Source organism: Xiphophorus couchianus, chromosome 15, assembly GCF_001444195.1.
Source record: "Xiphophorus couchianus chromosome 15, X_couchianus-1.0, whole genome shotgun sequence".
In the NCBI taxonomy this organism is placed as follows: Eukaryota; Metazoa; Chordata; class Actinopteri; order Cyprinodontiformes; family Poeciliidae; genus Xiphophorus; species Xiphophorus couchianus.
Window position 1 is genome coordinate 1566745 of NC_040242.1, and position 27342 is coordinate 1594086.

The window sequence follows — 27342 nt, forward strand, 5'->3', positions numbered from 1 at the left end:
ATTTACATGTGAAGTCTGATTTATTTAGCTACACATCAAATTTAGACATTTTAGAATAAAAAATATTCAAATCTTAGTCAATCTGAATATCTTAAAAATATTAAACATGCATCATGTTTTATGCATTGATTAAATAATTGTCTGAAATAATTTTCAAGAGCTACAAGCTGCAATACAATTAAAGAGGAAGAGTAATAACATTTATCATCTTTAATCATTTCTACCCAAAAGCCTCAAAAAGAAAGACATGACACAATTTAGATTTAATTATTTTACTTCATTTCAATCTTTAACCTCACAATGTGAGTTCACCGTCTGTACACATAAAGCTGAGGATAAAATTAGCAGATAAATATAAAACTAAGTAAAATAGTACTCTAGGTATTTAGTCTATGACAAACACTACCAATCACTGTAATGGTGATTGTTTACCAACATGTTTCAATGCATATTTTATCAAAACACACAGCTGTGATGGAATGATGTGGCAAGAAGCTAAATCCATTCAGCAGGTTTGAGCATTCAGTTTAATTTCAGTTTTAAACTAAACAGAATTATGGTAAATTTTTAATGATTTTGCTTCTAAAATACTATATTTATATTAAAACTGCAGCATTAAAGGATCGCCTTAACTCTAAACCCTAGATAGTTATAAATTAAAATTATAATCACAAAAAACAAAAGCAATATGAGAGTTTTGGACTGAATTATGACATGCTTTTAGTGTTTCATAATTGTGTGTGTAAGCAGTTTAATATCATGCATCCAGACTTATAGCATAAAAAAACAAGATGTTCTTCTACTTTGGAGAAAAGCCAAAAAGTAACACAGGTGGCAAATTAATGTCTTAACAAGCCAGAGAGAATCGATGCCGTTGTCTTTCAGGAGCAACTCTTAAATCTGGACGTGGATGTTTGTAGTCATGGTGATGTGGTCCGTCTCTAAAGCGATGATGATGATGATGATGATGATGATGATGATGATGATGGCGGCGGCTCTCGGCTGTGGATTTTACCAGTTGTCCAAGAAGTCGAATCCGGTCTTCAGGATGCTGTTACTGGTGTTGAACTGTGAAAACAGCGATTCAACAGAACTGCTGAAATTAGAGTGAACTGGTTGTTTTACTGTTTAAAACCTAATGGGTTTAGCATGGGTTCCCTTGAGTTATTCTGCAAAGATGTAAAATTATCAGGTTTAAATTTACAGAAATTTTCAATAAAATTTTTGATCCAATGTTAAAACAATAAAAAAATGTTAATCACAGGTGAGAAATTTTAATATAAAATTTGTAAAAAATGGGATTGTGGATGACTAGGCCTGAAGTGATTAATTGTAATGAATTGACTATTGCAATAATCAACTAAGTAATTGATTAATCATTAACTAGAGTATACAGACTCTAAAAAGGACAATTTGCTGAAAGAACAAAAACATTCAGAAAATGTACAAAAAACATGTACATTTTGCATATAAGGAGAAAACAATCTGTTCTACTCAGAACTCCTAAAGTGTCAGTTTTAGCTTCACCTGGTTCAAATTCTGTTCAAAATATTTTAAGCACCATTAAATAGCCAATGATTAATCGGTTAATCTAAAAAATAAATAATAATAGTAATAAGCAGATCAGCCCTAAAATTTATTGATGTTAAGTCATGAATTTTGTTCTTTTTGCTGCAGGTGAAGATCCTTTCCTGCAAAGGATCATATATTTATGACCTAAAATGTGTTATTGCATTTTAGGCCATAAAATGTTTATTTGCATTTTGACCAAGACAAAAATGTCACTGGACAACTGACAAGAAATGTTTAAACTCTTTTCTTTAAAATAAGACAGTTTACACTTTTACACTTCAAGAAACACAAATTTACACAACTCCAACTGCTAAGAAAAGTCCTTCCCTTCGTTAAATAATTGCTATACAAATAAAGAAATAGGCTGCAACTGTTTATTATTGTGGCAGCTCATATCAGAAACCGCTACTGAGTTTAAGACATAATGTCTCTTCGATGTTAGAAATACGAAACTTACTAAAACCTACTTAGAAACGGGGATCAGTTTCAGAACTCACCTGGGAAAAGGTGGGGCTCACGTCCAAGGGGGGTGAAACGTCCTCCGCTTTGTCCTTCTCTGCGGCGCCGCCGGGCTTTGAAGGCTTCGATATCAGATTGGATGAAAACATTTCATCCAGGGTGTTGCTGACAGACGGCAGGGTGCTCTGAGATCTCTCCCAGCCTCCGACCGAAGATGAGGCGGCGATGGGCGGCGCCGGTGTGGGCGCGATGGAGATGGACGCAGGCGTTGCACTGACAGCCACGGGGGCTGGGAGCTGCGGGGCTGGAGGCTTGGGGGCTCTGGGCTTTATGGACTTGGCAGGAGCTGGAGGGTGAGACTCTGCAGCTTCAGGCTCCTTGGAGATGACAGAACTCTCCTGAAGAAAGATTTAATTTAGCATTAAAAATAGAATATATATGATATCTCTATTAGGAGTGCACCGATTGCAGTTTTCTGGACGATCACCAAACTTTAAAAAGCCTGACCTGCTGACTCAGACTTTGGCTGATATAAAAAATTTTTTGTCAATGTTGCTAAATGTAGCAATAATGTTGCTGAGTTGGAAACAGTGGGGCGACTATTGTTAGCTGCAAACATGCAGACATGAACTGGTGGGCCGGTCAAACTTCTCTCACTGCAGAGGCGAAGAGGACAGCGGCTGATTTTTAGATTTTTGCTAAAGTAGATAAGATCAGCTTTGTTTGTAAGTATTGGTCGATCACCAATCATTTCCCAAAACTAAGGAAATCGGCGCCGATAAATTGACCACAGGTATAAATCTCTATATCTGTGTTTCCATTACAAATTTGCACAAATCATTTTTTCTATTCCGCTAATGTAAAAAAAAAAAAAAAAAAAAAAAATCGCAATTGCAGTATTTCCATTAAATAAGAAACAAAATTAAAATCACGTGAATAAGCTTTTTCCCATCAGTCATTAAAAATCATGGCAACGACGCATGTAAACAGCTACATATGATTGCATTCATAATTCAGCCAGCTGTTCATCACAACTTGTATGATATGAAAAAAATATTTCCATGGCAGTTTTGCGAAATACATCTATTTTGATTCAGACAAAAAGCCACATCTTAGCGCAAAAACATTTAATAGAAAATCGTGTTCATTCAAAATTGGCGTGTTTTTATTAGGCAAGTTCATTTTCTTTTTTATATTTCAATTTGTGTAACTGTTCGGTCAGTAGAAACGCAATTAGAGTTTACCTGTCTGAGGTAGGAGGGGAGGGGCTTCTCTCCTTTCTCCAGAGATTTGATCTGACTCGGGGTCAGGGACTGGAAATCAGCCTTCTCTCCTTCCAGCCGTGACCTCTCAGCGCTGATCTTCCAGAAGGACGACTCCTCCTCCGGCCTTCGGCCCTCACTTACAGAAACCTACACAGATCACACAAAGTCTTGAAATGCCTACAATGCTGAGGCCAGGAGTGTCCAAACTTTATGTCTCATGGGCAAAAGTTGTAAAGTCATGGCCAATAAAAATCTAATTTTACCTGCTCAACAATAAACTAAGCATGCAATAAATAACATAAACAAATTAGTCAGACATTTTGTAAGAATGCATGTATAAATTATTATATCCCCAATATAAAAAAGCGTTTTGCACATTTGCCTTAGTAAAATTTGTACATTTTTGGGGAAATTAAGTAAAAATATATTTTGGTGCTTTTGAGTAAAAGTCACTAAATACACGTGTTCCTGTTAACTATAAAACCAAAGAAAATGCAAAAATTGTGGCTATAAAAAAATTAATACCTTGTATTGCGTCAAACATTTTCCACTGTAACAATAATTTAATTTGTTTACTGGCAGATTATTTCACTTGTAAAGACATTTTCCCATGTTATAGTAAAACAAGAGGAACTAGCACGTTATTGAAATCAATATTCAAGAATTGCTAACATAAAACAAGCTCCGAAATCTTACTGAAACGTTACTAGTGAGTTAGTTTGCCCTATTTCAACTGTACCAAGATATCTGCACCAAATACTAACCAGAAGTACTTGGTAGGATTTTGAGTTTTTGCAGTGTGATCCATACCTTGGCTCCCGCTGTACTCTTCCCAAGCTGATTGGAATGAGGAGCTTTTGCACTTTTGGAGTCGGCTTGTGAAGCAGAGGTCACCTGATCTGCAGAACCTGATGTCAAACTGAACTCCATCTGACTCTGAAACACACATCAGATTTTAAACACTTTGGTACATACAGAAACATGTATGCACAATGAAGATGGCTGCTTCCAGCTAATCAGGTTTTACCTTTGTCTCCCACGAGAACGGGGCAGAGTGCTCATCCTGCCATGTCATGTCCTATGAAGAATAGAAAACAAAGGTTTTTACCAATCGGCAATGTTAGGGCTGAAACGATTAATCAGATTCCTCATGTTTTATCGATTATTCAAATAATTGTCAACTAATTTAGTAATCGGTTAATTGTTAACTGGAGTAAACAGACTCAACAAAGGACATTTGCTGAACAAACACACAAACAGAGCAATAGTTGAGCCAAGAGAGTATAAAAAATATATAAATACATTTTGCATTTAAGATAAAAACACCTTTGTCTGTAAATGTTTCACCCAAGACTCCTCAAGGGGGATAGTTTTAATTTCACCCAGTTCAAACTCAGTAACGTAATGCTATCTTTTTGCATTTTAGGCAATAACATGTTTATTTTCTCCTTTAAAAGGGAATTTAGTTGCTTATTTGCATCTTTTGATGTATTTCTAATATTGTATATAAAAGGTTCAAGTGATTAAATGAAAAATCTGCAGAATGTGCCAATTTTTAAAATGCGATTAATCAAAATTGCCAGAATAACCAATAACAGTTGCAGCCCTAGGCAATACAAGAATAACTACATTTGACTATTGGGTTGTATAATTAGAACTAAGTGGGAATAATGGGAATATACAATTGAATTGAATTGGAGCTAAATATACTGACATTGGTAAAACTTATTTAGCTGAATTACTTGTTGTGAGTCGAAACTTTAGTTTTTTTTCCTTCCAACTGTTGCATAGAAATATGAATGAGTCAAACTTAAGACAAAGAACAAAATCACTGACACAGCAGATGAATCAGTGCTGCGTCTACCAAAACAACTTTAGTCATAATTATATGTTCACATGCTTTGTTAGCAGAAACCTGCTGCAAACATGTCTCCCATGTTAATATTAGGTTGAGTCAACACAAAATTCAATCACAGAAACATTTTATGTTGCAACTCATATCTTCCTCCCAACTCCTCTGGGATTTGGGGTCATAGTTCAAGTAATATTTCAGCCATTTTACTTTACTTTTATAAGCTATTTACAAAGCTTTTACCCAAAACATCACATTCAGTTTAGGGAAGTCCGGATACTGATACTGTGGTGTTTTTATTTATTAATTTTTTATAGTTTTACACTGAGCCATGCTTTAGAACGGGCTGATGGCAGAACTCTCAGGGCCCCAATTTTCTTCGAAGCTCCACATTTTATTTTTTATGAATGAATGTTTGCAGTAATTGCACTTTATATAAGAGTCATATGCCAATATCCAGTGAGTTGTAGTAATATTTTAGGAGTTTGATTAATATAAACAATACTCATGTATTTGAAAATTATAAATTTATAGTAATTTTGGGGGGTAATTACTGGCCAAGGGATCTATTACGCATACCACCATTATTTGATACCTAATTATGTATAGAATTACCTATTAATGCACTGTAATTTGCGTTCGCAAAATAAAAATTGTCTTTAGTGGATCAGGCACCAGATGGTTTACAGCCCAGGGCCCACGTCATTGTAAATCCGGCCCTGTTTATACGTTTCATCTACCAGTTTTTAATCGAAACAAACTATTTAAAACATTTAACAATATATTAATGATTTATTTCTTACAAAAAGAAATAATTATAATACATACTAATCATAACACTAAATATTTATGCTATTATTCATTCTTTGAGGCGTTACGTGAAAACATCTGTTGTGACGTCAAAGAAGTACTTTACGTCTACGTGGCTATTGTTAGCAGCCACACCAACGAAACCATGAAAACCTTCAAATACAAACTGAAATGATGTTAAATACCTCTTCACCGAAGTGGACTGTCTTCTGACCAGTCTGGAGGAGCAGTCTGGGGTAACAGACCACCTCCTCTCGGTCCACTTTATGCATAGCATATCTGGCTCTGATGTGAGGGTCCATCAAGCTGTTATCAATGGCGTTGTCTTGCTCCTCCGGGGTCATTTTCTCCCAGGACGAGCCGTAGTCGGATTTGATTTTCTCCCGCTCCTGCATGATCTTCTTGGCCATAGAGTTGATGGAGGAAAAGTACTCGAACGTCTTCTTCTCCATCCTATGGGCGTCGAGCCCCGCCATGATAGCGGCGGCCATTTTTAGCTACTAACAGCTGTTGTTGTTTTTTGAGAGGAAACGGAAGCTGGGAAGAAGAGGCGGGACTAGCCCGTTGTGCGTGTTATTGACGCCATCTGCTGGTGCTTTGGATGTACTGGAACAAAATATATAAAAAAGTAGCATTCCATTTAGTTTGACATCTTTTATTGCTAAAACATGGACGGACTGTAAATGCTATTCTCACTTAGACTGCGTCTATATCTACGAGGCCATAGTAAGGCCATTGTAGATAGAATAAAAAGGATTACATTTCCTAAAAACAATCTCAGAAAATTTCTAGGAAAAACAAGAGTTTGACTTTGAAAAGTCTTAATTTTTCTAGAAAAAACACGGGAATTTCTCAGTTTGATAAGTCAAAGATTTCACTAAACAATATGAAATTTTGAGATTAATTGCATAAATTTATATAAAAAACAACAGAAAAGAAGTTTCTGAGTTTTAAAAGTAAAAAAATGTAGCTAGAAAAAATAATTAAATTTGAGATGAATCTCAGAAAATCACTACAAATTATCAAAAATGTGCTAGAAAAAACAAACAAACTTTCCAGAAATAAAACACAGAAAACTCAGAACATTTCCAAAAGTCTCTAAAATGTCACCAACGGCACCTGTTGGTGCTCCACCCCTCTGACTGAAAGAGGAGCCTGATTTTCTCTGCTGACGTGACTTTAGTTGAACTCGCCATGCCAGCAGTGGTTCCAATGAGAAACAGTAACTGAAAATATCCAGTTGTTCAACTGATTCATGATTCACCAGGTTCTATGAAGTTGGTAAATAAATAGGGATGAATAACTTCTTACTTTTTTATTCACCCCAAGCAGTTTTATCTACGGTTGCATCAGTCGACTGTGACTCAATGGAACAAGTGATTGTTTTGGAAAAGGGAAGTTTCTCCCTCCCACATCTTGATGTTGATTCCCAATCAGTGTATGGATTTGTGCACGTTCGTGAAGGCGCACTTGTTTTGCTGAATTGGAGTCATAAAGGCAATGACTGCCTTTTAGGAACCCTCCCCCCCCAGGCCCCACGTTTTCTAGAGCATTGTCTAAACACCACAAATTTCTAGTTTTTATATTTCTAGTTTTCTGATATTGGATGACCAGCTATGCAAAACCAGGTTAGCAGTTCGTTCCATGGTTCCTTCATGTTCTGTGACTTCCAGAAGAAATTAAAACATAAGAATTTGGAAAGTGTACAAGAAGACAGCTGAAGAAGGCATCATCCTTTATAATTGTTTATTGTCTACTGTATGTTAAATTGCTAGGCTAATTGCTCAGTAGTCTTAACCTTGTTGGTCCCAAAATCATATTTTCTGTTAGTAAAAATATGGACTCTTTTCTATTGTTGACAGATTAAACTAAAAACATGGGGATGAGTTATATTTGTGTGAAAGGATCAATGTAATAAAATGTCTAAAAATTCAATTTAAAATAATTATTGTGTTGAAACACAACAGTGCCCCCTTTGTGGATATAAGAATTTAAGTGAAACAACAGCAAAAACATCGCTAAAAATTGATTGAATGGAAAATCAGTCAAAAATACTCAGAGTTCAAACAAAAATACTGAAATAAGGGAGGAGTCCAAACCTTTCCACAGTGCTGTCAGTGTGAATTAATAAAATAAACACATTTACTGACAACTCAGCTAAAGATAAAAATGTTTTGTAAAAGTGAAACACATTTACAGCAGATTTTGTGTCAGTAATTTTTTTGGACAACCTAAGATGCAATATGTTCCTACATATTGTACCACATAAATAACAGAGTAGAACTATGAGTGAGTAGTTAGTGAGTATTTTACGTTTCCTGGACATCCAAAGACTCAGTGTTTTTTTGCCTCTGGCTGGTAAAGCTACACATAACTTTTCAGTTTGGTGTTTGAGATGTCAGCAAACTCTTGCCCAATGCACCAGTTAAGGAGTGAAATCATTGTTAACTGATTCATGTTCTGGCAAATAAAGAGGATTTCAAGAACTGTAGAAATGTCTTGAATCATCATTAATTTCTTAATATGTTTCTTCCAAAGAATCAGATTATTTTTAAATAAAGCACTAAGAAGACTGTAGTTAAATGCACAGCTCAAGGAAAAGCCACAGTCAGTACAAGAGAGGCAGAAGGAGTCAAAAATCACAAGGGGAACAAAAATACGAGGGAAAAGATTTGAAAAATGGCCAAAATAAACAAACTGGTATGGAGAGAAGAGAACACAGTGAACAAAAACACAAAAGAGATGAAAGTGATTGGGATTTAGTGTGTTCAATCAGGCTAGCTAGGGAAGTGTTAGCTGCAGCGTTTGAGCAGAAAAAACTCACATGTAACAGTTTGTTAAGGTTTCATTTGGGCCCTACTTGCTTTTGTAATCATTTCATGTTCTGTACCAGCGGTGGCCACACTTCTGCTAATCTGTCAATATGCTAATATTAAATATCTGTTAATATTAAATTAACAGGCTAATTTTAATTCAGGCTAAATTAAGTTTTCCTGGTAAATTCTAAAGCGCTAATTTACTTGGCGGTTTTGTAAACTTTCAGTTGAATTAAGTTTTGTTCATTTTTTGTTCAACTGTTGAAGTTTTGGTTATCTAGTATTAGACATTTATAGTCATGCTCTTATTTTGAAGGGGTGAAGATTGTTTACGTAGCGGTCCCGTTGTTCGTGATGAGGTTCAGTAAATGACTTATTCTGCACCCAGAAGGCATTTTCTACAGAAAATAATGTAAAATCTACTAAAGTCTGGAGTGCTTTCTGAGTGAAAGCAATTAGCCAAAATTAGCAACAGTGTTAGCAAAACTCATCAGTTATAAAAATGAAGCCTTGAGTGAAAGGTCTGTTGCAAAGAGCCACTTCCTGAAGAGCAAGCATACAGGTAGGTGTGTAACAAATTTAACCCTGTTGAGGGTAGCAAGACTTCTTGTCATTTTGTATCAGTATGGTTGAGATTAGCGCTTTAGCATTAGCTTCCACTAAATGCTGCCTTCTTTCAGTGCTTCAATATTAGCGGAATAAAGTTTTATGATTAATGCGGCTAGGTTAGGTAACTTTTTAGCTAGCGGGGACCACCACTGTCCTGTACTTTCTTTAGTGTTTTGTTTATATTTTTTGCTAAACCTCTTGAGTTTGACCAAAAAAATTATGGAGAAAAAGTCTTAAAAACTGAAAGGTCACTAATAATTGTAAATGATAACTTTGACCCAAAACGTCCCGGTTTATGCTGGAAAACTGAAAATTAGAGAGATTTTTATTTTTCAGCATCACAATGAGGCCAAACATGCATCCAAATTAACAACAGAATGATAGAACAATAAAATGTTCTGGACAGCCCAAAGCAGACAAAGTTTGAAAATAATTGATCTCAGTTTCATTTATTACTGGCTGCCACTGTGGCATGTTGTGTTGTGTTTTTAAATCTGCTGTAAATTCAGAATAAAGTTTCATTTTGCAGATGTATCCCAGTAAATGACATCATATTCACATATCAAATTAATGAGGTCAATTAACCTTTCAGAAAATATAATTTTATTTTACAAAATGGGACATAAAATTATACATTTTGTACTGCATGAATTTAATTATGTTAAAAAGAAAAGAAAACTTGTTGATAAAAAGAAAGCCAACCAAAAGATTTGCAAAAAATGTATAATTAGGTCTTGTAGAGCAAACAAATAGATTTAAAAAACAAACAGGTGCAGCTTCCTGCAGAAGAGCTGTGATCCCGATACAAATATGTACAAAACACAAAGCAAACACCAAATAAAACAATTTTTTCTTCACAATCTCATTGACATCAACGATACTAGATATTTAAGTTTGTTACTAATCAAACAGGAACAAGCTAGAACTCCAAATTTGCATATGTTTAGTAATTTAATACCAGAATAAATAACAGCACTGTATTCTGTAACTGTAGTCGAACAAACGGGGAATTTCTTCTCACAAATTTAACCTTTGTACACTTCAAAAACACAAAATCTGACCAAGTATTTTTATTTAGTCTCTAGTGGAAATATCTTAGTACACTTAAAACATTTAAAATAACTTACAAGTAACTTTTCAGCAAGATATATGATTTTATTTTAAGTTAATATTTAATTAAAATTGATGAAACCGTAATAGTCACAATGGCAGATTATTTTACCTGTAGCGTCAGAAAAATGTTGCTATAAGTGAAAAAATCTGCCAGTGGAACCAGAACGTTTCATCAATACCAAACCTGCAGTATGTAACTTTTATAAAAATGTTTTTTACATACTTGTTAAAGAAAGAGTGATCACCTGTGGTTCTGTTGCAGCCTGAAGAAATGCACCGCTCCCCACCAAAAACAACCAGAGAGAGCAGGGGCGTCTTAGTGCTGTCTATCAACCTTGTGTACTTGGTGCTCATGTGGTAATGGCAGAGAAACAGCTTTCTGTTAAAGAAATAACAGTTTGTCCGCTATCATTGGTGGCCCTGCTAACTACTTGTTAGTTTTTCTTATTTCAAGTGCACTAAGATATTTGCACTAAAAAACAAACCAAAAACGCTGGGTAATATTTTGTGTTTTTGCAGCGCAGTCACCGCTTCTCCCGCCCTGCCGCCAACAGACTCGGTGGATCTACCGAACGTCGTCCCTCAAGCCGTGCTGGAGTCATGGAGGCCGAGCTTCTCGTTCTTCATCATGCTGTCGGTGGTGAAACGCGGGTGGATGGCGATGGCCGTTGTCTGCACCGATTTGGACTTCCGCCTGGACGACCTGGTGCATGCCAGGTAGAAGATCTCCACCACGTTGAGCACCACCGAGACGCAGGACATGACCAGCATGAAGATGATGAAGATGGTTTTCTCCGTGGGCCGAGACATGAAGCACTCGACGGTGAAGGGACACGGCGCCCGGGAGCAGACGATCTGCGGCTCCATAATGAACCCGTACAGGTAATACTGCCCCACTATGAAGCCTATCTCCAGGAGGATTCTGAAGAAGATGGAGGTCATGTAGTTTCCCAGCAGGTTGCCCTTGAGCTGGACTTTCCCCTTTTCGTCAGAGTACTTGGGCCCCTTCACAATCCCCCGGCTGGGGTGGGCTTCCATGTATTCTCTCAGCTTTTTCTCTTTGTGGTTGACATGGATGACGTGGCCGAGGTAGACCAGGGTTGGCGTGGAGACGAAGATGATCTGGAGAACCCAGAACCGAATGTGCGAGATGGGGAAGGCGTGGTCGTAGCAGACGTTCTTACAACCAGGTTGCTTGGTGTTGCAAACCATTTTGGACTGTTCATCACCCCAAACCTGCAACGTTAAAACTAGATTTTATTATTATTATTGTTATCAGAGGTGGCAGAGTACCAAAAATTATACTCAAGTAAGAGTCGCAATACATCAATTACTCAAGTTAAAGTAAAAAGTAGCCATCCAAGAAATTACTCAAGTAAGAGTAAAAAATTATTTGGTAAAAAGTACTGAGTAGCTGATCAAATTATCAATCATTTAATATTTAAAAATTACATCATCAGACAGACCAAAATATACATTTAGGTGGAAATTTAGGTATTTTAAAGAACAAAATGACAATAATTAATTTAGGTAACAAAAAATAGCAAAATCAGGCAAAAGAAATGTTTCTAAATCAGTTTCTTTCAATAAAAAAATGGATGAAACTTTAACAAAAACTGAAGGTGTGCGTCTGTGTCTGGTGGATTTTTGGTTAAAACATGTTTGTTTCTCATTCAGTGAGTCTGAAGAAAATCGATTGCAGCCAGTTACCTTCAAAGTATTGAGAAGTAAAGTAAGGATATGTAAAATGTGTAATTTCAGATTTTTATTTTTTATTTGTCACAGTTATCTTTGCTGTTGCTGAACAAAATAATCCCCACAGCATGATTCTGCTACTACTATGTTTGAAAGGGAGCCAAACTTCAGAGTTTTTTTACATCTGTATTTGGGGAAAAATAGGATTTTATTTCTACTTTACTAATTATGTTGTTCTATCACTTCAAATTCGAATTATTGCATTTAAATTTGTGTTTATAATGTGACAAACTATGAAAGATGTTTGAATAATTGGTTTTAGAATAAAATAAATCATTAATGAGTAAAACTGGTTAATTTTAAGCTTTTAAGCTCATAAGGAAAGATTATTACAGTCACAATAAGCTGCTATTTAATGATTAATTCGCAGCTTTTACACTATTGTTCACACATCTGCTGTAAATGTGATGTTAGCTGTAAGTTAGCTTCAGAATACCTACAGTTAGCCACCAGAGAGAGCTATTTACGTACTTAAATGATGTACAAGTTACTGTCATATATACATTCTACTTTACACACAAAAAATGGGGGGAAAATTGGATATTAAAAAAATTATAAGCTTAAATATCATAGTCTGACCTTCTCGGCTCCCGCTCCAAGCACCATGATCCTGAAGATGAAAAGCACGCTAAGCCAGACTTTTCCCACCACAGTGGAGTGGGTCTGCACCTTATGAAGCAGAGTGGACAGGAATCCCCACTCTCCCATGGCTTCTGCACACAGCAGTTTGTAAAATCAGAAATAATCAAGTCTCATTTATTTTTTATTTTAGTCAAAAATCAAGCAAACAAACAGGAAAAACTGGTTTTTAAGCTTTATAACGAAGAATAATGCATTATGTGTTATCTTTGAAGTATTTATTTGATAAAATTATACAGAAATATACCAGTTTTATCTCTAATATGATCTCACTGAACTGATTGTGAAGAAATATTTGATCACATTTGGCATCAAAAAGCAGTTTTTGACTGTTTCATGTTTTCATTTACTGCTACATTCATCTTAAATCATAAGAAAGTTCTTCACTGTTTGTTGTGTTATCCCAACTAATCAGAACAGCTGAATCTGATCAAAGAAAAACTGTAAAACTCAGATTTTATATTTTGCTTAGTTAGTCCTACTTTTAACAAACATGCACATAGACATGTTTAAAACACTATATATATAAATAAATATTAATATGAGGTTATGACATCTGCTTAGCTTAAATATTGCTATATCCTTGCAAAAATAAACATGTTTTACATTTGATCCTACTTCCTTGTATGGAAATGATAAAGATAATATAAAAATCTGTTTCCCCCTTACCTTAGATTTAAAATGGTCTTCTATGAGACAAACTGACTGGCCACCGGCGCTGAAGCTGAATGACAGCGTCCACTGCTCCGAGTTAAACTCGTGGACGATACCTTGAACTTTAGATTAGATGCTGTTGCACAACAGCTTGAGCTGTCACGTTGTCGTGACATCTGGAAATGATACATTTGGGCTGAGCTCTGACAAGATTGTGAAAGTTAATGATTGGCAGCAGTTTAAAAAACCCATGTTTCTGCTTTAAAGGTACGAATAGTTCTGTTTTAGGACAAATATGCGAGATATGGATCTAAAAAGTTAGGAGTTAAAAAGTTAGGAGTTTTTTTGTAAATTAATAACAGAGTTAAGGTGTAAAAACCACATTGTTCTGACAGAAACTGTCCATTATAACATATTAAACATGAAAAACAGATGGCAGTTTAAAGACAATATTCAACGGTTATAGAGGTGCTTTGTCTCGCTAACATAATCAACCCCGTCTCATTCGCAGTCAGAGTGACATTTTACACTTTTATACGTTCTTCATCTGCTGAATTATAGTGTAAAAATTATAGCAAGCATAACGTTTGACTCACAAATGTCAGTCACTGCAATAATTTTATTCCAAATAAATCAAACTGTCATTGGTTGTTCTATGTCTTTATGGACCTATTTTAACTACTACTGCTGCTACTTGATGTAGTAAAAACTGTAATTATATTTATATATACAGTATATAAAATGTTCAGAAGTGGACAAACACTAAATTTGAAAATGCTCAGACGATTATCTTAGGGCTTTGTAAGCTTCAGATTAATTCAGATCAATTCATTTCAATGCAAAAGTACTTTATTGATCCAAAAAGGAAATTAAATATTGCTTGAAGTCATATTAATTAAAATTTTTCAAAGCAATATTGTAGATATTGATGGCTGTAGGTAGGAAAGATTTCCTGCAGCAGTCAGTATTACATCAAATTTGAAGAAGCCTCTGACTAAAGAAACAATGTTTTCTATAACAACCAGAATTCACAAGATTTTTGTCAATTAGAGACACTTCAGGAGCAAATCTCAGATCTGAAAATACTTTGATGAAAGTTTTAATTTTCATAGAGAAATAAGTTTTCTGCTTACAAAGGCTGTTCAGGAAGGAAGAGGCCATTACTCAAAAAGCCAGAATACAGTTTGAAGACCTTAATTTTTAAGGGTATATCACTTAATTTCGCCATCATTACATTTGACAGAAAAGCCACAATTAGAAAGTATGGGGGTGGCAGCATCATGCTGTGTGGGAGTCTTGTTGCAGGAGGGATTGAGCCACATCATGTAACGGATGACGTCACAATGGAAAAACATTATGTGGGATAACTAAATCTAAAGACAGAAAGTCAATCGATCATTCTCTTAGTATACTGCAAATGTATTTAAAAAGGCATTTAAAGACAACAAAGTTGATTTTTATGAGGTTGTCACAAAACTCTGATCTCAAAAACATTTGGCCCAAGCCATACCAGCTGCTAAAAACATGCTAAATCAGGAAATGTTTAGTATAATTTATAGTCTGAGAGCGAGAAAAAGCTAATATGTTGGTATAGTATTAATAAATAACTCACACTAATATGTTAGTGAAGTATTTTATAGATCAACTATTATTCAGATTCTTCAGAATTTAATTTCTTACTTTATTTTCTGTAGTTAGAAAAAACAACTTTGTTCAGTTTCAATCATTTATTAGAAAGAGATAAAGCCATACAAAAATATCTCTGCTACAATCACCGTAATCATAGTACAGGAAGCATATTTTCATGGAAAAGATCTGAGTCACAAACACATAAAGAAAACACTAAACAAACTTCTCACTTTTTCAGTCACTAGTATAAATAAAATCAGTATTGCACACTTTTATTAGTAGATTTCAAGTTAAAACAAGAATAAAAATTCATCAATAGCTGCATTTCCATTGACCATATGATTGAGTGAATTGGAACAACAAAAATAAAATGGTCAATTTTAAAAATATTGTGTTTAGCAAAACTGTATTGGAAACACTTTTTTTGCATCACAGAAGTCATGTGATCAACAACTAGATGTTACTACTGCCGGAAACAATGAAGAAGACAACAGGAAGTGGTAGGTGGATAATGGAGCGGCATGTTTTTTAATGACTTATTCATGTGATTTTAATTGCAAAATTAAGCGGAATATCAACAAAGCGCTCATTTGTAATGGAAACACAGCTACTGTGACTGTTCCCGTTGGATATTAATGGTGATTTTTGTTAGTATACAATATGCACGATCGCACAATGACTTTCTCTGAACGAACACACTGGTTCGAGTCTCTTGAAGGTATTGAAAACAAGCTAATCTTGGGAAGCTAATGTCCGCTCAGGAGCCGTTTCTCCTCTTTGGCTCCGTCCAGGCTGCCTGCCACGCTGTGGTTCTCCAGCTCCATGTTCACCTTGTTCTGCCTCATCGTGTCCTCCGTCGTCGGCCACCTGGTGCCCGAGAGGCTGGCTGGGTGCTCCGCCGATGTGACCCTTTGGGTACGGCGCTTGCACCTACACCTTGTGGCCATCAGGTAGACCAACTCGATGACGTTTAGGAGGAGGGAGACGCAGGCCACCACCAGCATGAAGATGATGAAGATGGTCTTCTCGGTGGGCCGGGACATGTAACACTCCACGGTGAAGGGACACGGCTTCTTCTGGCAGGGGAACATGGGGACCATGACGAAGCCGTACAGGTAGTACTGTCCCACAATGAAGCCGGCCTCAATGATGATCTTGAAGATGAGCTGGGTCAGGTAGCTGCCCAGCAGGTTCCCCTTGATCTTTACGTGTCCCTTCTCGTCGCTGTATTTGGGCTGCTTGAATTTCCGTGGCCCGTCCGGACTCGCCAGCGCCTCCCTCAACTTCTTCTCCTGCTGGATGACGTGCATGGCGTGGCCCAGGTAGATGAGCGTCGGCGTGGACACGAAGAGGATCTGCAGGACCCAGAAGCGGATGTGTGAAATGGGGAAGGTCGAGTCGTAGCAGACGTTCTCACAACCGGGCTGCTGGGTGTTGCAGATGAAGTCCGACTGCTCGTCGCCCCAGACGCTCTCGGCGCCCGCTCCCAGCACCATGATCCGGAACAGGAAGAGGATGCTCATCCAGATCTTCCCGATCACAGTGGAGTGGGACTGGACTTGCTCCAGCAAGGTGGACAAAATCCCCCAGTCTCCCATCTTTACTGAGGCTGTTCAGGCTCTAATCTGTGGCAAAGCAAAGGAAGAAACGCGTCAGAACTTAATCGATTGAACAAACTCCTCTTTTTGGTCTCAACGACCCTGAACCACACCTTGCTGCTGAATTATTAACCCCAACATTTTATCTAATCAATGCACTCGTACGGAAAGAAAACGACTTACTGTTTAATAGATGAATGATTATTTATTTCATTTATTTACAGTTTAAAATTAACATGAAACATGTTGATATAAACAAAAGTTTTGAATGAAAAGGAGTAGCTGGAAGAAAAAGTCATTTCGCTATACTGTACCTCTACCTTCCTAAAATAATGACCCAAGTCATGATTTAGGGAAAATAAAAAAATTACTTTTGGTAAAAAAAGACTTTTAGGAAGGATATAGAATATATTAAACACAAAACAGGCAATGTATATTAGAAAAACCCAAACAAACAATGAAAAAAGATGTTTTATTATATGTGCAATGATGCAGCAATCTACCGAATCAGTCCACTTAATAGAATATTATGTTTTATAATCTTCTTAAAAGAAAGATTGTTGTTTTAAGTTGTGTTTGAATCTGTCTAGGACTGAATTGAAATATGTTTTTGTAAATTAGACTAAACTGAATTGAACAGATTTGAATTTAAGCATAAGAAGGAAAACACATGCGCCAGCTGAACCTTGAGCTTTTTGATCAACATTTCACCCAAACTGTCATTCCTTATGGAAACTAAAACTGAGTCAAAGTGATAAAAAGCAAAATTATACAAAAAAACCCAAAACAAAACACCTTAAATCTAAACTAGTCAAACAACTAGTGGCAATCTGATATGCTTAAATAAGCTTTTACCAGAAACTTTTCATCAATCACTTTGATCGGAAATGCTTAAAAAATTAAAACACCTTAAATTTGAGAGATCTCAACAGAAATAAGCACCGTTGCTTTCTAAAGTGATCAGAGATCTGCAGCAGGAAGGTGAAAACAGAACCATCTTACCTGCTGACCTGGTGAGAAAGGACTGTCTCTGCTGGCTAGAGAAGGATCACTAACTATGGTTGGACCTTGGAGTTTTGTGCTGCGTGAGGACAGCAGCACTCAGAGGGATCAACTTACGCAACATGCATCTGGCCTTTATGTCACTTTGTAACCGTCAGCGGGCAAAGATAGAAAAAAAAATGAAGTGAGACTAAACCGGCTGTAGGAATGACTAATGACTGACGACTCTGATGCCCAAATTTAAGTTTGCTGGAAAGACTGGAGGTTTGGTGTGATAATATTTTAAACTATTATTATGTAAGGAAATGCTTCTATTTTAAAATTTCAGATTAATTATTTAATTAACTATTTTTATTTCCTCTGGATTTGCTTCACTTCATTAACACCAAAAGCTATTTTTATTAAGTTTACTAGAGGGCAAAAAGCTCAGCCCGACCCAATGCGAAAGTTCAATTGTGTTAAATTTTGAATAACTGTGACTAATCCCATTTTTGGGTCAATTTCACATGTTGCACCCAAAGCCTGGTTGCTATGTAAACTGTGGAATCAAAAAATCACTTAAGTATCATCTGTCTGACAACATGAAGGAGGCTAAAAGATCTCAAAAAACAACACATAATGCCAAAATCTAAAAATATATATATATATAATGAAAAGATGAAAAACAAATGGAAAATGACAAAATCCCATTTATGACGTTTCCAGGAGGTCACAGAATAACCCAGAACAACATCTAAAGCAGGAATCATTTACTCCATTTAAGGGACAGTATAATAATTCAACAAGGATAGAAAATAAAAATAATTATTCTATAAGCTACTGACAACATGTCTCAGAAATTCCAAGCAAAAATTTAGTACTTAATCACAGAAAATTAGAAATAGTCAAAATAAGGAAAAAGATGCAGTGCTTTCAGACCTCAAATAATGCAAAGAAAACAAGTTCATATTCATTTAGATATGTATATGAATTTATTGGGGTTTATATTTGCGTCTTCATTGAAGGCACGATTCTTTTGGAGGGCCGATGGGGTGGATAGTGTTTCTGAAGACGGGGCCCTGGCCCCCTCATCCCCACCCCTCGGGAGCACCACTGCACCAACAGGTATGCATTTTAATGCCTTAAAAGCAAAACAAAATGATGGTTTGGAGTGGCCTAGTCAAAGTCTGGACTCATAAGCAGTAAGAAGATAGGGTCAGCATTTTCCCTCAGAGATGTAACAGATTGATTTTACGTTTATTGATCATTAGGATGAAATTACTTTAAAGACACGCCGTGTTTTTAAAGTTAAAACGTTTAGATCAGACTGCGCTCTGAAATGTTCTTTTTTAAGATTGGAAATAGATCAACTTTGAACAAAATTAATCAGTTTAGTTATTCACTCCTTACAGTGACTCGCGTTGCTTACAGTCACATTCTTCCTCCTCCCCTTCTGGAGTCTTGCTTTCATAATCTGTAAGGTTTGGGTGCTTATACATTTGCAGCCGTACACTCATCGGTCCAGTCATCAATTTTAAAACAAATTTACGTAAGTAAAAAAAAAGAAGTCATTTTTAGGTCTAATAATGTTTGTTTTGTAATCTCTCTGTTTCAGATCAGAACCATTTTAGGACTCAAGTAGACGAGTTAAGCAGGTGGAATTAGTTTTTGTATCCCTTTTAAGAGACAGAAATACTGTCTCTGAATGTCTTACTGCTGGTAAAACAGTAAGAAGACCCTTATTGATTTGTACAAATTTATGCATTTTAACTTATTGTGGTCAATCTGGTCTTTACAAGGCTTACAAATCTTCTACATTTATCAAAAACACAAAAAATCCACATTATATATTCATTTATTTATTTTGGTTTAAGCCAAAATAAATGGCTTAAACTCTGGGTGTCCAAAGTGTGGCGTGGGGGCAAGTTGTGGACCTTGGACTGATTTTTTGTGGCCCTACACTGCAGTTCAATAATGATACAAATTAGTTTATTAATAAAATTATTACTGATAGTTGAAAATGTTAAATATAACTCAAAGTATTTGTCTTTTTACAACCAAACCTTTATAATATTCATAGACTTTTACTAAAAGTTGACTTTGCTGCACCCAGGTTTGCTTCTTTTATGTAATTTATTAAACTCAGCTACATATAGCAAGCGTTTTAAAAGAAAGTAACTCAAATCTTATTACTAATAACTGAAAATACATTTGTTTAACCGAGCCTAAAAGAATTTGAAAACTGGATGCATAAGTGTTTGATGTGATATTAATAACATCCACGTTTAACAAAAAATGTAGTTTTGATTTGACAATTTTGGCCCATTTGACATAAAGTTTGGAAACCCCTGATTTAAACAATAAAACAAACAACCTATAAGATCTATATGGGGAAAAAACAAAACTAAGCAGATCCCATAATTCAAAACTCTTCATCATCAGTTTGACCAGTTTATACAACGCCAAGGTGGAATGGCATCAGCAATGACCTCAGAGAATCAAATGCTATTCTTCAAGAAATAAAGTTATGTCTAAAACTACTTCCACAAAAATATTGTTTTTCAACCAGCTGCCAATCTCAAAACTTAAAAAAACAACAACAAATAAATAAAAAAAAAAATCTGTAGCCATGGAAAACACTCCAGAACCAACTCCAAAACGTCTGGGACAATGTGGACAGAGCGAGAGTTTTAAACAAGAGGAAAAGTGCTGTTTCTGGACAAAATAGAGCACAAAGTGACGACAAATGACTCACAGCATGAAGCACGGTGGTGGAGGGGTGGTGATTTGGACGACCTATGATGTCCATAAACTCGTCTCTAAACGAAGATAAAGACCGGGCCAAAACCCGGCAGCAACACTGCAGAAAACTGGACCAAAATTCACGTTAAAGTCAAACAGGAAACAACAAATATGAGTTACTAAAGGCGTTGCTACGAGTTACTGAGTGGCAACACTGTGATCAATAGATAATCACAGTGTGTAATATTTGTTTTGTAGAAGAACATTTTAAATATACGAGGGTGTACTTTCTATGCCCTCCTGTCTGGAAAAAATAACTTTTTATAGTAGTAAGAAGCAAATAAAAACTACATTATTGGAGCCAAGAAGATTAGAGAAGTAAAAGTCTTTATTAAGCAACAGGATCCAGAACTCACTGTGTGCCCAAACTGACTGGCAAAGAAAAACTGCTAAACCAGCATGAAAAGAGGAACCGCATGACTGCAGGGAGAGGGATGACTAATGTGTGGTGATGAAATATACAGGCACAATTTACTGGGGAAACAGAACAAAAATAACATACAGATTAAGAAAAACTGTTTTTTTTTTTTTCAAAAAAAGAAACTTTTCTTGGTATGACAAACGCAGGCAACTTTAACTCATCACAGAAAAGGTTTTAAGAAAAAGACAAACTTATAGAAAGGCAAACATCTAAAATATTCAACAAAAGTTCATCTTTCAGAAGACAAACTATATTTTTTTACTGTATAGCTAGTAAGAAAAATACTAGCTTTATACTAACGGTTTATATCGATTAACTGTTAGTAATCGATTAATCCGATAAGAGAAATTGGCACATTCTACAAATTTATAATGTTACCTCTTAAGCTCTTTTCATGCAATATTAGAAATACAATAAAATAATGCAAATAAACAGTTCACTTCTCTTTTAAAATAATAAAATAAACATTTTGTTGCCTAAAATGCAACAATATAACTTTTCTTTAAGGAATTTGAACCAGGTGAAGCTAAAACTAGGCCATGTGAAAAGTTTTGAGTTAAACATTTTGACAGAAAAAGCTGTTTTTATCTCAAATGTAATATATACATATATATATATGTTTTTTCATTAGTCTGTATACTTCAGTTAGCAATTAATTGACTAGTTAAAATCAATACATGCAACACTAAAAATATTCTTTAAAACCTATGTATTGTAAAATTCACTTCTGTTTGGGTCTCTACTGCTTCTAAAAACAAAGTTCTTTAAAAAAAACAGCCATTTTCTGGCAATACGTTTTTTGATGCATTGAAAATGAGCCGTTTCAAAAACTTTACAATTATTAAGTCACAACCTTGAGTCACTTTGCCGTTACCTAGCAACCCCAGCTGAGCCCAGCCCCGTTACCTAGCAACCAAGTAGAACTCCAGCATGTTTGGAAAAGACAAGTGTGTAATTTGGACTCAGAATTAAAAATGTACGGTTTTATAGTTGCGCCTCTGTTTGCAGCCATTTTCACGTGCGAGTGTAAACGTAGAGATGGGGGGGCGTGGCCAGCAGCAGATTGTCTGGATTTAAAGAGACAGAGCCCTAAAACAGCTCATCCTGAAAGGAGCTAAAATAGGCAGAAGTGACCAAGCTAAAATTTATTATCTAAGAATAATTTGCGTATGTAAACAAACATGTTTGGTGCAGCCCAGAGACCCATTCCAACTTGTTCAAGGAAGCATAACAGGTCCCCTTTAAAATAATGAAGCTTTTAGTTTCATTTTTACTCATTTAAGCAATTCTGTGTAACTTTGTTCTGTGAATGGTGATCTCCATCCCCACTTTATTTACTTCACCAAGACTTCCCTTTCTGCCGATCAAACAAAACGCAGATTGATGACTCAGATGTGGACCTCCCCAATGCTGCTCTCCATCGCCACGTCTACAGCGCCTACCGTCCCGTTCATCCCTGACTTCCTCCCCTGCAGCTCCAAATCCAGGTTGACACAATTCTGGATCATCTCGCTTTGCTTCTGAAAAACTTTCTTCTTCGACCTCGGGGGCGTCACCGGGGTGACGGTGTAGTCCTGCCGTCTGGCCGCGCATTCCTTCACCGCCTTCACGAGCAGGTAGAGCAGCTCGGCGACGCTGAGGGCGAGCGAAACCACGGCCGCCACCAGCATGAACCAGATGATGACGGATTTCTCCGTCGGTCGGGACAGGAAGCAGTCCACCTTGTGAGGGCATGGGGAGCGGGAGCACACGTACCGGGGCTCAAGGGTGAAACCATACAGAAAGTACTGACCCACAATGAACAGGGCTTCCAGAACAATCTTGGCAATGAGATGCAGGACATAACTGCGGAGGAGGCGACCACGGATGCTGATCTTCCCACTGCTTTTTGTGTATTTGGGTACCTTGAAGGTCCTCCTGAGGAAGAGACTCACTTTGTCGTCCAGCTCTGCCTGGTTCTTCATTCTTTCCTTCATCTAATGTTAGAAGAATGAGTCAAAGTCAGACACTTTCTGGTGGCAAAAGCCTCCAGAAATACAGTTTATTATTAACATCTGATCAAATTAGGTACTTTCAAGAATTGGGAGATATTGGGATAAGTTGAGCCTTCTCTTGTTGCTTGGAACAACAAGTGGTTCCTAGAAGTAGGGGAACCAAAAGGAAAGCAGTGGAACAATTTTTTTGTTTTAGCACTTGCTAACCTTAAAAATGTTTAGCGCACTTAGCTTCCCCTAAATTAATTTTTACACATAAATTCAAAATGCCAATACTGTTGACTGTTTAGTAAAACTTCAGATGTATACAGTTTGACTTCTGTGTTAAAGTTTTGGTTAGCAACTTTATTATTATATTCAAGTAATTAGCCCTAACTATTCATGCTCTTATTTTGAAGGGGTAAAGAGTGTTTACTGAGCAGTTTTGTTTTCTTTCCTCATGTTCTCCACCCAGCAAAAGACATTTATACTGTACCCAGAATGCATCGCAGTAAACAAATTAGCAACAAAGTTAGCAATACTGAACAGCTATAAAACTGAAACCAGGTTTATTCCAAAGAATTACTTCCTGTAACTCAAACCATACAGGCAGGTAGCGGCGAATTAGAGCCTGTTGAGGGTGAAGATGTTGTGAATATATCTATATTGTGGGTATCAACATGGTTGAACTTAGCACTTTAACATTAGCGTCTACTAAACACCATGTGGGTTTAGCGTTAGCGGAACTAATATTTATGATTAATGCTTTAGTTAGCATATTGTTCCTCATAATTAGCGCTAGCCGGTTTAGCTGAAGCTCACCTTCTTTTCAATGTGAATCACATGGAGGACATGGCCGAGGTACAGCAGCTTTGGGGTTGCCAAGGCGATGATCTGAAGGACCCAGAAGCGGACGTGAGAGATGGGAAAGGCGACGTCGTAGCAGACGTTCTCGCATCCCGGCTGCTGAGTGTTACAGATGAAGTCGGACTGTTCGTCGCCCCAAACCTGGGTAGGATCAGAGGAAGAACCAAGTTATCGTGTTTTTAATTTTTCTGGAACTGATAGACTCTTTCAAGCTGTCTTTTCATGTAATCAATTGATTTATTGAGTTGGAAACTTTGTACTTTTTTTATTTTCATGTTCTGTGTCTGGCCAGACCTTTTCAGCGGCGGTTTGCAGGACCATGATCCGGAAAATAAACAGAACCATGAGCCAGACTTTCCCGATCACGGTGGAGTGGCTCTGCACTTTCTCCAGCAGCCGGCCCAGTAGGTCCCACTCTCCCATTTCAGCTGGCAGCTAAACCGCCTTCTGTATCAGAGACACACAGAAACACCATTCACTCACTAATCCATTCATTATCTGTACCAAGGGTGTTCAACCTGCGGCTCCGGAGCCACACGTGGCTCTTTGGATGTTCTGCAGTGGCTCTTAATAACTGTAATTTAGTTAAATAATATAAATATATTTTATATAAACTTACTAACAGATGCTGGTTTAAGCAAATTTTATGTTATAAATTAATTGTCCAGAACAGAACCACCTAAAAATGCAGGTTTTTAGATGCATTTTCTTCACCGCAGAAAAAATTAGATCTTTTTTTTCTGTCTTTAAGTTGTAAACTATGTTTTTTTAATGTCTTTTAATATTCTCTAAATTTTAACATCCCACAGAAATAAAATGTATGGAGCTAAATTAGGGTTGTGAAGTTTATTCAAAAGGCAAAAAATGTAAAATTGAAAATAAAGATTTGAAACTAAAAACTTTGTAGTTTAGAAAAAATATTTTAAACTACTTTTCTGATCCAATGTTGTTTTTTCATTTTCAAAACTTTTTCAGTTTCGGTTTTTTTACAAACAAATTTTATGGCCCCAATTTAGCTTCATAGAAACATTTCCATCTTCTTTTCTGCAAAGTTGTGCGTTTTACTTTATTTCATAATCAAAAAAACAGGCAACAAATTTCCAGAAATATCAAAAAATGTGAAGTTTTGTGTGATTTTAAAAAGTCTTGTAACAGTTTTACTCAAGGCAAATGTGGAGCGTAAAGGTTGCAGACCTCTGGACTGAATTTTATACAACCATTATTTTACAATATTACAAAATAAACCCCAAAAATTGTGGAAAGGATTTAATTTCAGGACATGTTTGTGAAGTTATATCTGTTTTTTAGACTTGCTGTGGTTTCTGTAAGTAGGTACAAAGTGAATCTCTCAGAAGGTCAAGCTTCTATCATTTCTCACTGCCTTGTAACTATGCAGATAAATCCACAGCTGCAGGCTTCAAATATAAACACACTAATCTGCTGAACTCTCAAACCTGAAGCAAATCCGAAATTACAGAAACTTAAAATACCATGCATATAGTTTCATATAATACCTTTCCTTTTTTTAAAGTCTGTTTTCATTTAATTAGATTTCATTGTTTTATTTTGGATGTTTAGAATGAAGTATGCACATAAAAAATTAATTTAAAGCCTTAAAATATCATAGGAAATCCAGACAGAGATCAATAAGAACTTAACAAAATTTTCTGTAAAGAGGGAAAAGCAACTCACCTGGTGGAGAAACTGTAAAAATGGAGGAAATGTGGATGAAAAGAGCGAATGCTGCAGTAAAGGACGAGAAGAGAGAGTGAAGAAGAAAGTGTGTCACGGTTAATTCGCTGGCTTATCTGGAAGGACGACGTCCAAACCACAACACTGGAGCCAGAGCTGAAAGTGAGCAACAGAAACATGAAGCTTTTCTCACTTATTCAACTTTTCCTTGTAAAACTACTCATACCACCTTTTTTATTATTTTTGTCACAAATTATAGCATAATTGTGATATGATACGTGTTTTTCAATTTAAAAAATGAACTAAAAAGTGCTGTTTGCATTTGTAATTTTACAGAATGATCTTCTAACAGGTTTTAACATCAGGAGGCTGAAATATTGCAGAATATCTCAGTCTTACTGGATGACCTGTAAATCACTTTGGTCAAAAAAAATTCCTTAGATGTCCAAAGTGTGGCCCAGGGGCCATTTGTGGCCCTTGAATTGATTTTGTTCGGCCCCTGACTACAAGTCAAGGATGGTAAAAATTTGGCGAACAAAACAGAAAACAATTGATGACCCCATAAAAGTGGAAATTGTGTTTTTCTTTTAATAAGGCGACAGTTTGAATCTGATTTTATGTTTTGGATCTTTAATGATCCACAGATTTTATAAAATGTTGCAAAAGGGAAAAAAAACAAACAAATTTTTGAATTTTTAATTTAAAGAATTTTGTGGCCTACAAGTAGTTTAAATCAGCCAGTTTTCATCCCCACAGCATGATGCTGCCACCACCACATTTTGTGTTTAACTTGTGTAAAGTCTTGATATGTATACAAAACTGTCAGATATGTAAAATAAAACTGAATAACAAGAATATTTATAATGTAAGAACAAAACCAATTTATGAGTCTATTGGAATGGGTGATGAAACAAAAAGGTTCACACATAAAAATATATTTTTTTCCCCAATAAAGCTGATTATCTATACTAATATTTATTCTGAAGCTTTTTATCTACAGCAGTTCTTCTATTAAAATGATCATATTCAATGAGAAGGTTTTATCTTGTACAGATGAAACCAGATATTTACAAACAGTGAATAAAAATAATTTTTTTTTCTTACTGTCTGATGTTAAATCAGACCAAACATTTCTTGTTTTCGCTTAATTAGAATTACAAAAGTTATTTCTATTTGCAACTCCAGAGTGGAAGTATGTCCAGCCCCTCTCAAGAAGACTGGTTCCAGAACCAGAGCCATGCGACTATTTCTAGCCGGAACCTCTCAGAAATAGTTCTGAGAGAAATAGTTCCCACCCTAATAGAAATAGTTCCCACCCTAATAGAAATAGTTTCTGCCCTGATCTATGGTCATGAGCTTTGGGTCATGACCGAAAGAATGAGATCGCGGATACAAGCGGCTGAAATGGGTTTTCTCTGTAGGGTGTCTGGGCTCAGAAGTCAGAGGTTTACATGCATAATTGTTTTTTAACTGTATGAATTAAAAGAAAGTTACTAGGAAAATCTCTAACCGTAACCCTATCCCTAATTTTTCTGGAAAAAATCAAAAAGAAATAATTTTGGTGGTTATAACTGACCTAAAACAAGAAAAGTTTGGTCTGTTTTAACATTATATAGTGAGAAAAAAAATATGTATGTGAGATTTATTCACTGTATGTAAACTTCTGGTTTTAACTGTTTTTGCATTTAAACTGAAATCTGGAAGTTCATCAAAACATTTATTGGATTTGACCAAGTTTAAAATGCAGACAGCAGTTCTGTTGATATCCAGACTAATTCTGTAATGTTTGACAGATTATATTGAAGGATGTTGACGCAGATTGTGACATCACAGAT

The 27342-nt window shown here is 36.2% G+C and overlaps 4 protein-coding genes across 7 annotated transcripts; all 4 read right to left on the reverse strand.

Moving 5' to 3' along the window:
* Positions 1 to 256: 256 nt before the first annotated feature.
* On the reverse strand, positions 257 to 6476 carry c15h1orf198 (chromosome 15 C1orf198 homolog). Its single transcript, XM_028041233.1, has 6 exons — positions 6144 to 6476; positions 4324 to 4374; positions 4107 to 4232; positions 3276 to 3443; positions 2070 to 2429; positions 257 to 1068 (listed from the first exon to the last, which is right to left on the reverse strand). Exons 1-6 carry the CDS (start codon positions 6447 to 6449, stop codon positions 1012 to 1014), a joined length of 1068 nt encoding a protein of 355 aa, XP_027897034.1. The 5' UTR covers positions 6450 to 6476; the 3' UTR covers positions 257 to 1011.
* Positions 6477 to 10960: 4484 nt separating this feature from the next.
* LOC114159129 (gap junction Cx32.2 protein-like) lies at positions 10961 to 13691 on the reverse strand. Of its 2 annotated transcripts, none has more exons than XM_028041243.1 (3): positions 13560 to 13691; positions 12831 to 12964; positions 10961 to 11732 (listed from the first exon to the last, which is right to left on the reverse strand). In XM_028041243.1, exons 2-3 carry the CDS (start codon positions 12957 to 12959, stop codon positions 11079 to 11081), a joined length of 783 nt encoding a protein of 260 aa, XP_027897044.1. In that variant the 5' UTR covers positions 12960 to 12964; positions 13560 to 13691; the 3' UTR covers positions 10961 to 11078. The 2 variants fall into 2 exon arrangements, with proteins under 2 accessions (XP_027897044.1, XP_027897045.1); XM_028041244.1 differs by having other exon boundaries at positions 12831 to 12961; positions 13560 to 13689.
* A 1565-nt stretch (positions 13692 to 15256) lies between these two features.
* Positions 15257 to 20531, reverse strand: gja13.1 (gap junction protein alpha 13.1). Of its 2 annotated transcripts, none has more exons than XM_028041241.1 (2): positions 20508 to 20531; positions 15257 to 16798 (listed from the first exon to the last, which is right to left on the reverse strand). In XM_028041241.1, the coding sequence occupies exon 2, from the start codon at positions 16769 to 16771 to the stop codon at positions 15920 to 15922; it is 852 nt and encodes a 283-aa protein (XP_027897042.1). In that variant the 5' UTR covers positions 16772 to 16798; positions 20508 to 20531; the 3' UTR covers positions 15257 to 15919. The 2 variants fall into 2 exon arrangements, with proteins under 2 accessions (XP_027897042.1, XP_027897041.1); XM_028041240.1 differs by lacking the exon at positions 20508 to 20531 and adding an exon at positions 17774 to 17872.
* Positions 20532 to 21525: 994 nt separating this feature from the next.
* Positions 21526 to 26572, reverse strand: gja11 (gap junction protein, alpha 11). Of its 2 annotated transcripts, XM_028041237.1 has the most exons (4): positions 25508 to 26572; positions 24110 to 24262; positions 23771 to 23956; positions 21526 to 22951 (listed from the first exon to the last, which is right to left on the reverse strand). In XM_028041237.1, exons 2-4 carry the CDS (start codon positions 24236 to 24238, stop codon positions 22364 to 22366), a joined length of 903 nt encoding a protein of 300 aa, XP_027897038.1. In that variant the 5' UTR covers positions 24239 to 24262; positions 25508 to 26572; the 3' UTR covers positions 21526 to 22363. The 2 variants fall into 2 exon arrangements, with proteins under 2 accessions (XP_027897038.1, XP_027897039.1); XM_028041238.1 differs by lacking the exon at positions 25508 to 26572 and having other exon boundaries at positions 24110 to 24601.
* Positions 26573 to 27342: the final 770 nt, after the last annotated feature.

Bases quoted from the DNA above. Each gene is read 5' to 3' on its own strand.
- LOC114159129 (XM_028041243.1), bottom strand. From the start codon at position 12,959: ATGGGAGAGTGGGGATTCCTGTCCACTCTGCTTCATAAGGTGCAGACC. The intron at 11,733-12,830 runs GTCAGACTATGA...TTAACGTTGCAG, and splicing joins TTGGAGCGGGAGCCGAGAAG to GTTTGGGGTGATGAACAGTC.
- gja11 (XM_028041237.1), bottom strand. From the start codon at position 24,238: ATGGGAGAGTGGGACCTACTGGGCCGGCTGCTGGAGAAAGTGCAGAGC. The intron at 23,957-24,109 runs GTCTGGCCAGAC...GATCCTACCCAG, and splicing joins TGCAAACCGCCGCTGAAAAG to GTTTGGGGCGACGAACAGTC. The intron at 22,952-23,770 runs GTGAGCTTCAGC...TTCTAACATTAG, and splicing joins TGATTCACATTGAAAAGAAG to ATGAAGGAAAGAATGAAGAA.
- gja13.1 (XM_028041241.1), bottom strand. From the start codon at position 16,771: ATGGGAGACTGGGGGATTTTGTCCACCTTGCTGGAGCAAGTCCAGTCC.
- c15h1orf198 (XM_028041233.1), bottom strand. From the start codon at position 6,449: ATGGCCGCCGCTATCATGGCGGGGCTCGACGCCCATAGGATGGAGAAG. The intron at 4,375-6,143 runs GTATTTAACATC...TATTCTTCATAG, and splicing joins CAGTCCACTTCGGTGAAGAG to GACATGACATGGCAGGATGA. The intron at 1,069-2,069 runs GTGAGTTCTGAA...CTGTTTTCACAG, and splicing joins TGAGCCCCACCTTTTCCCAG to TTCAACACCAGTAACAGCAT.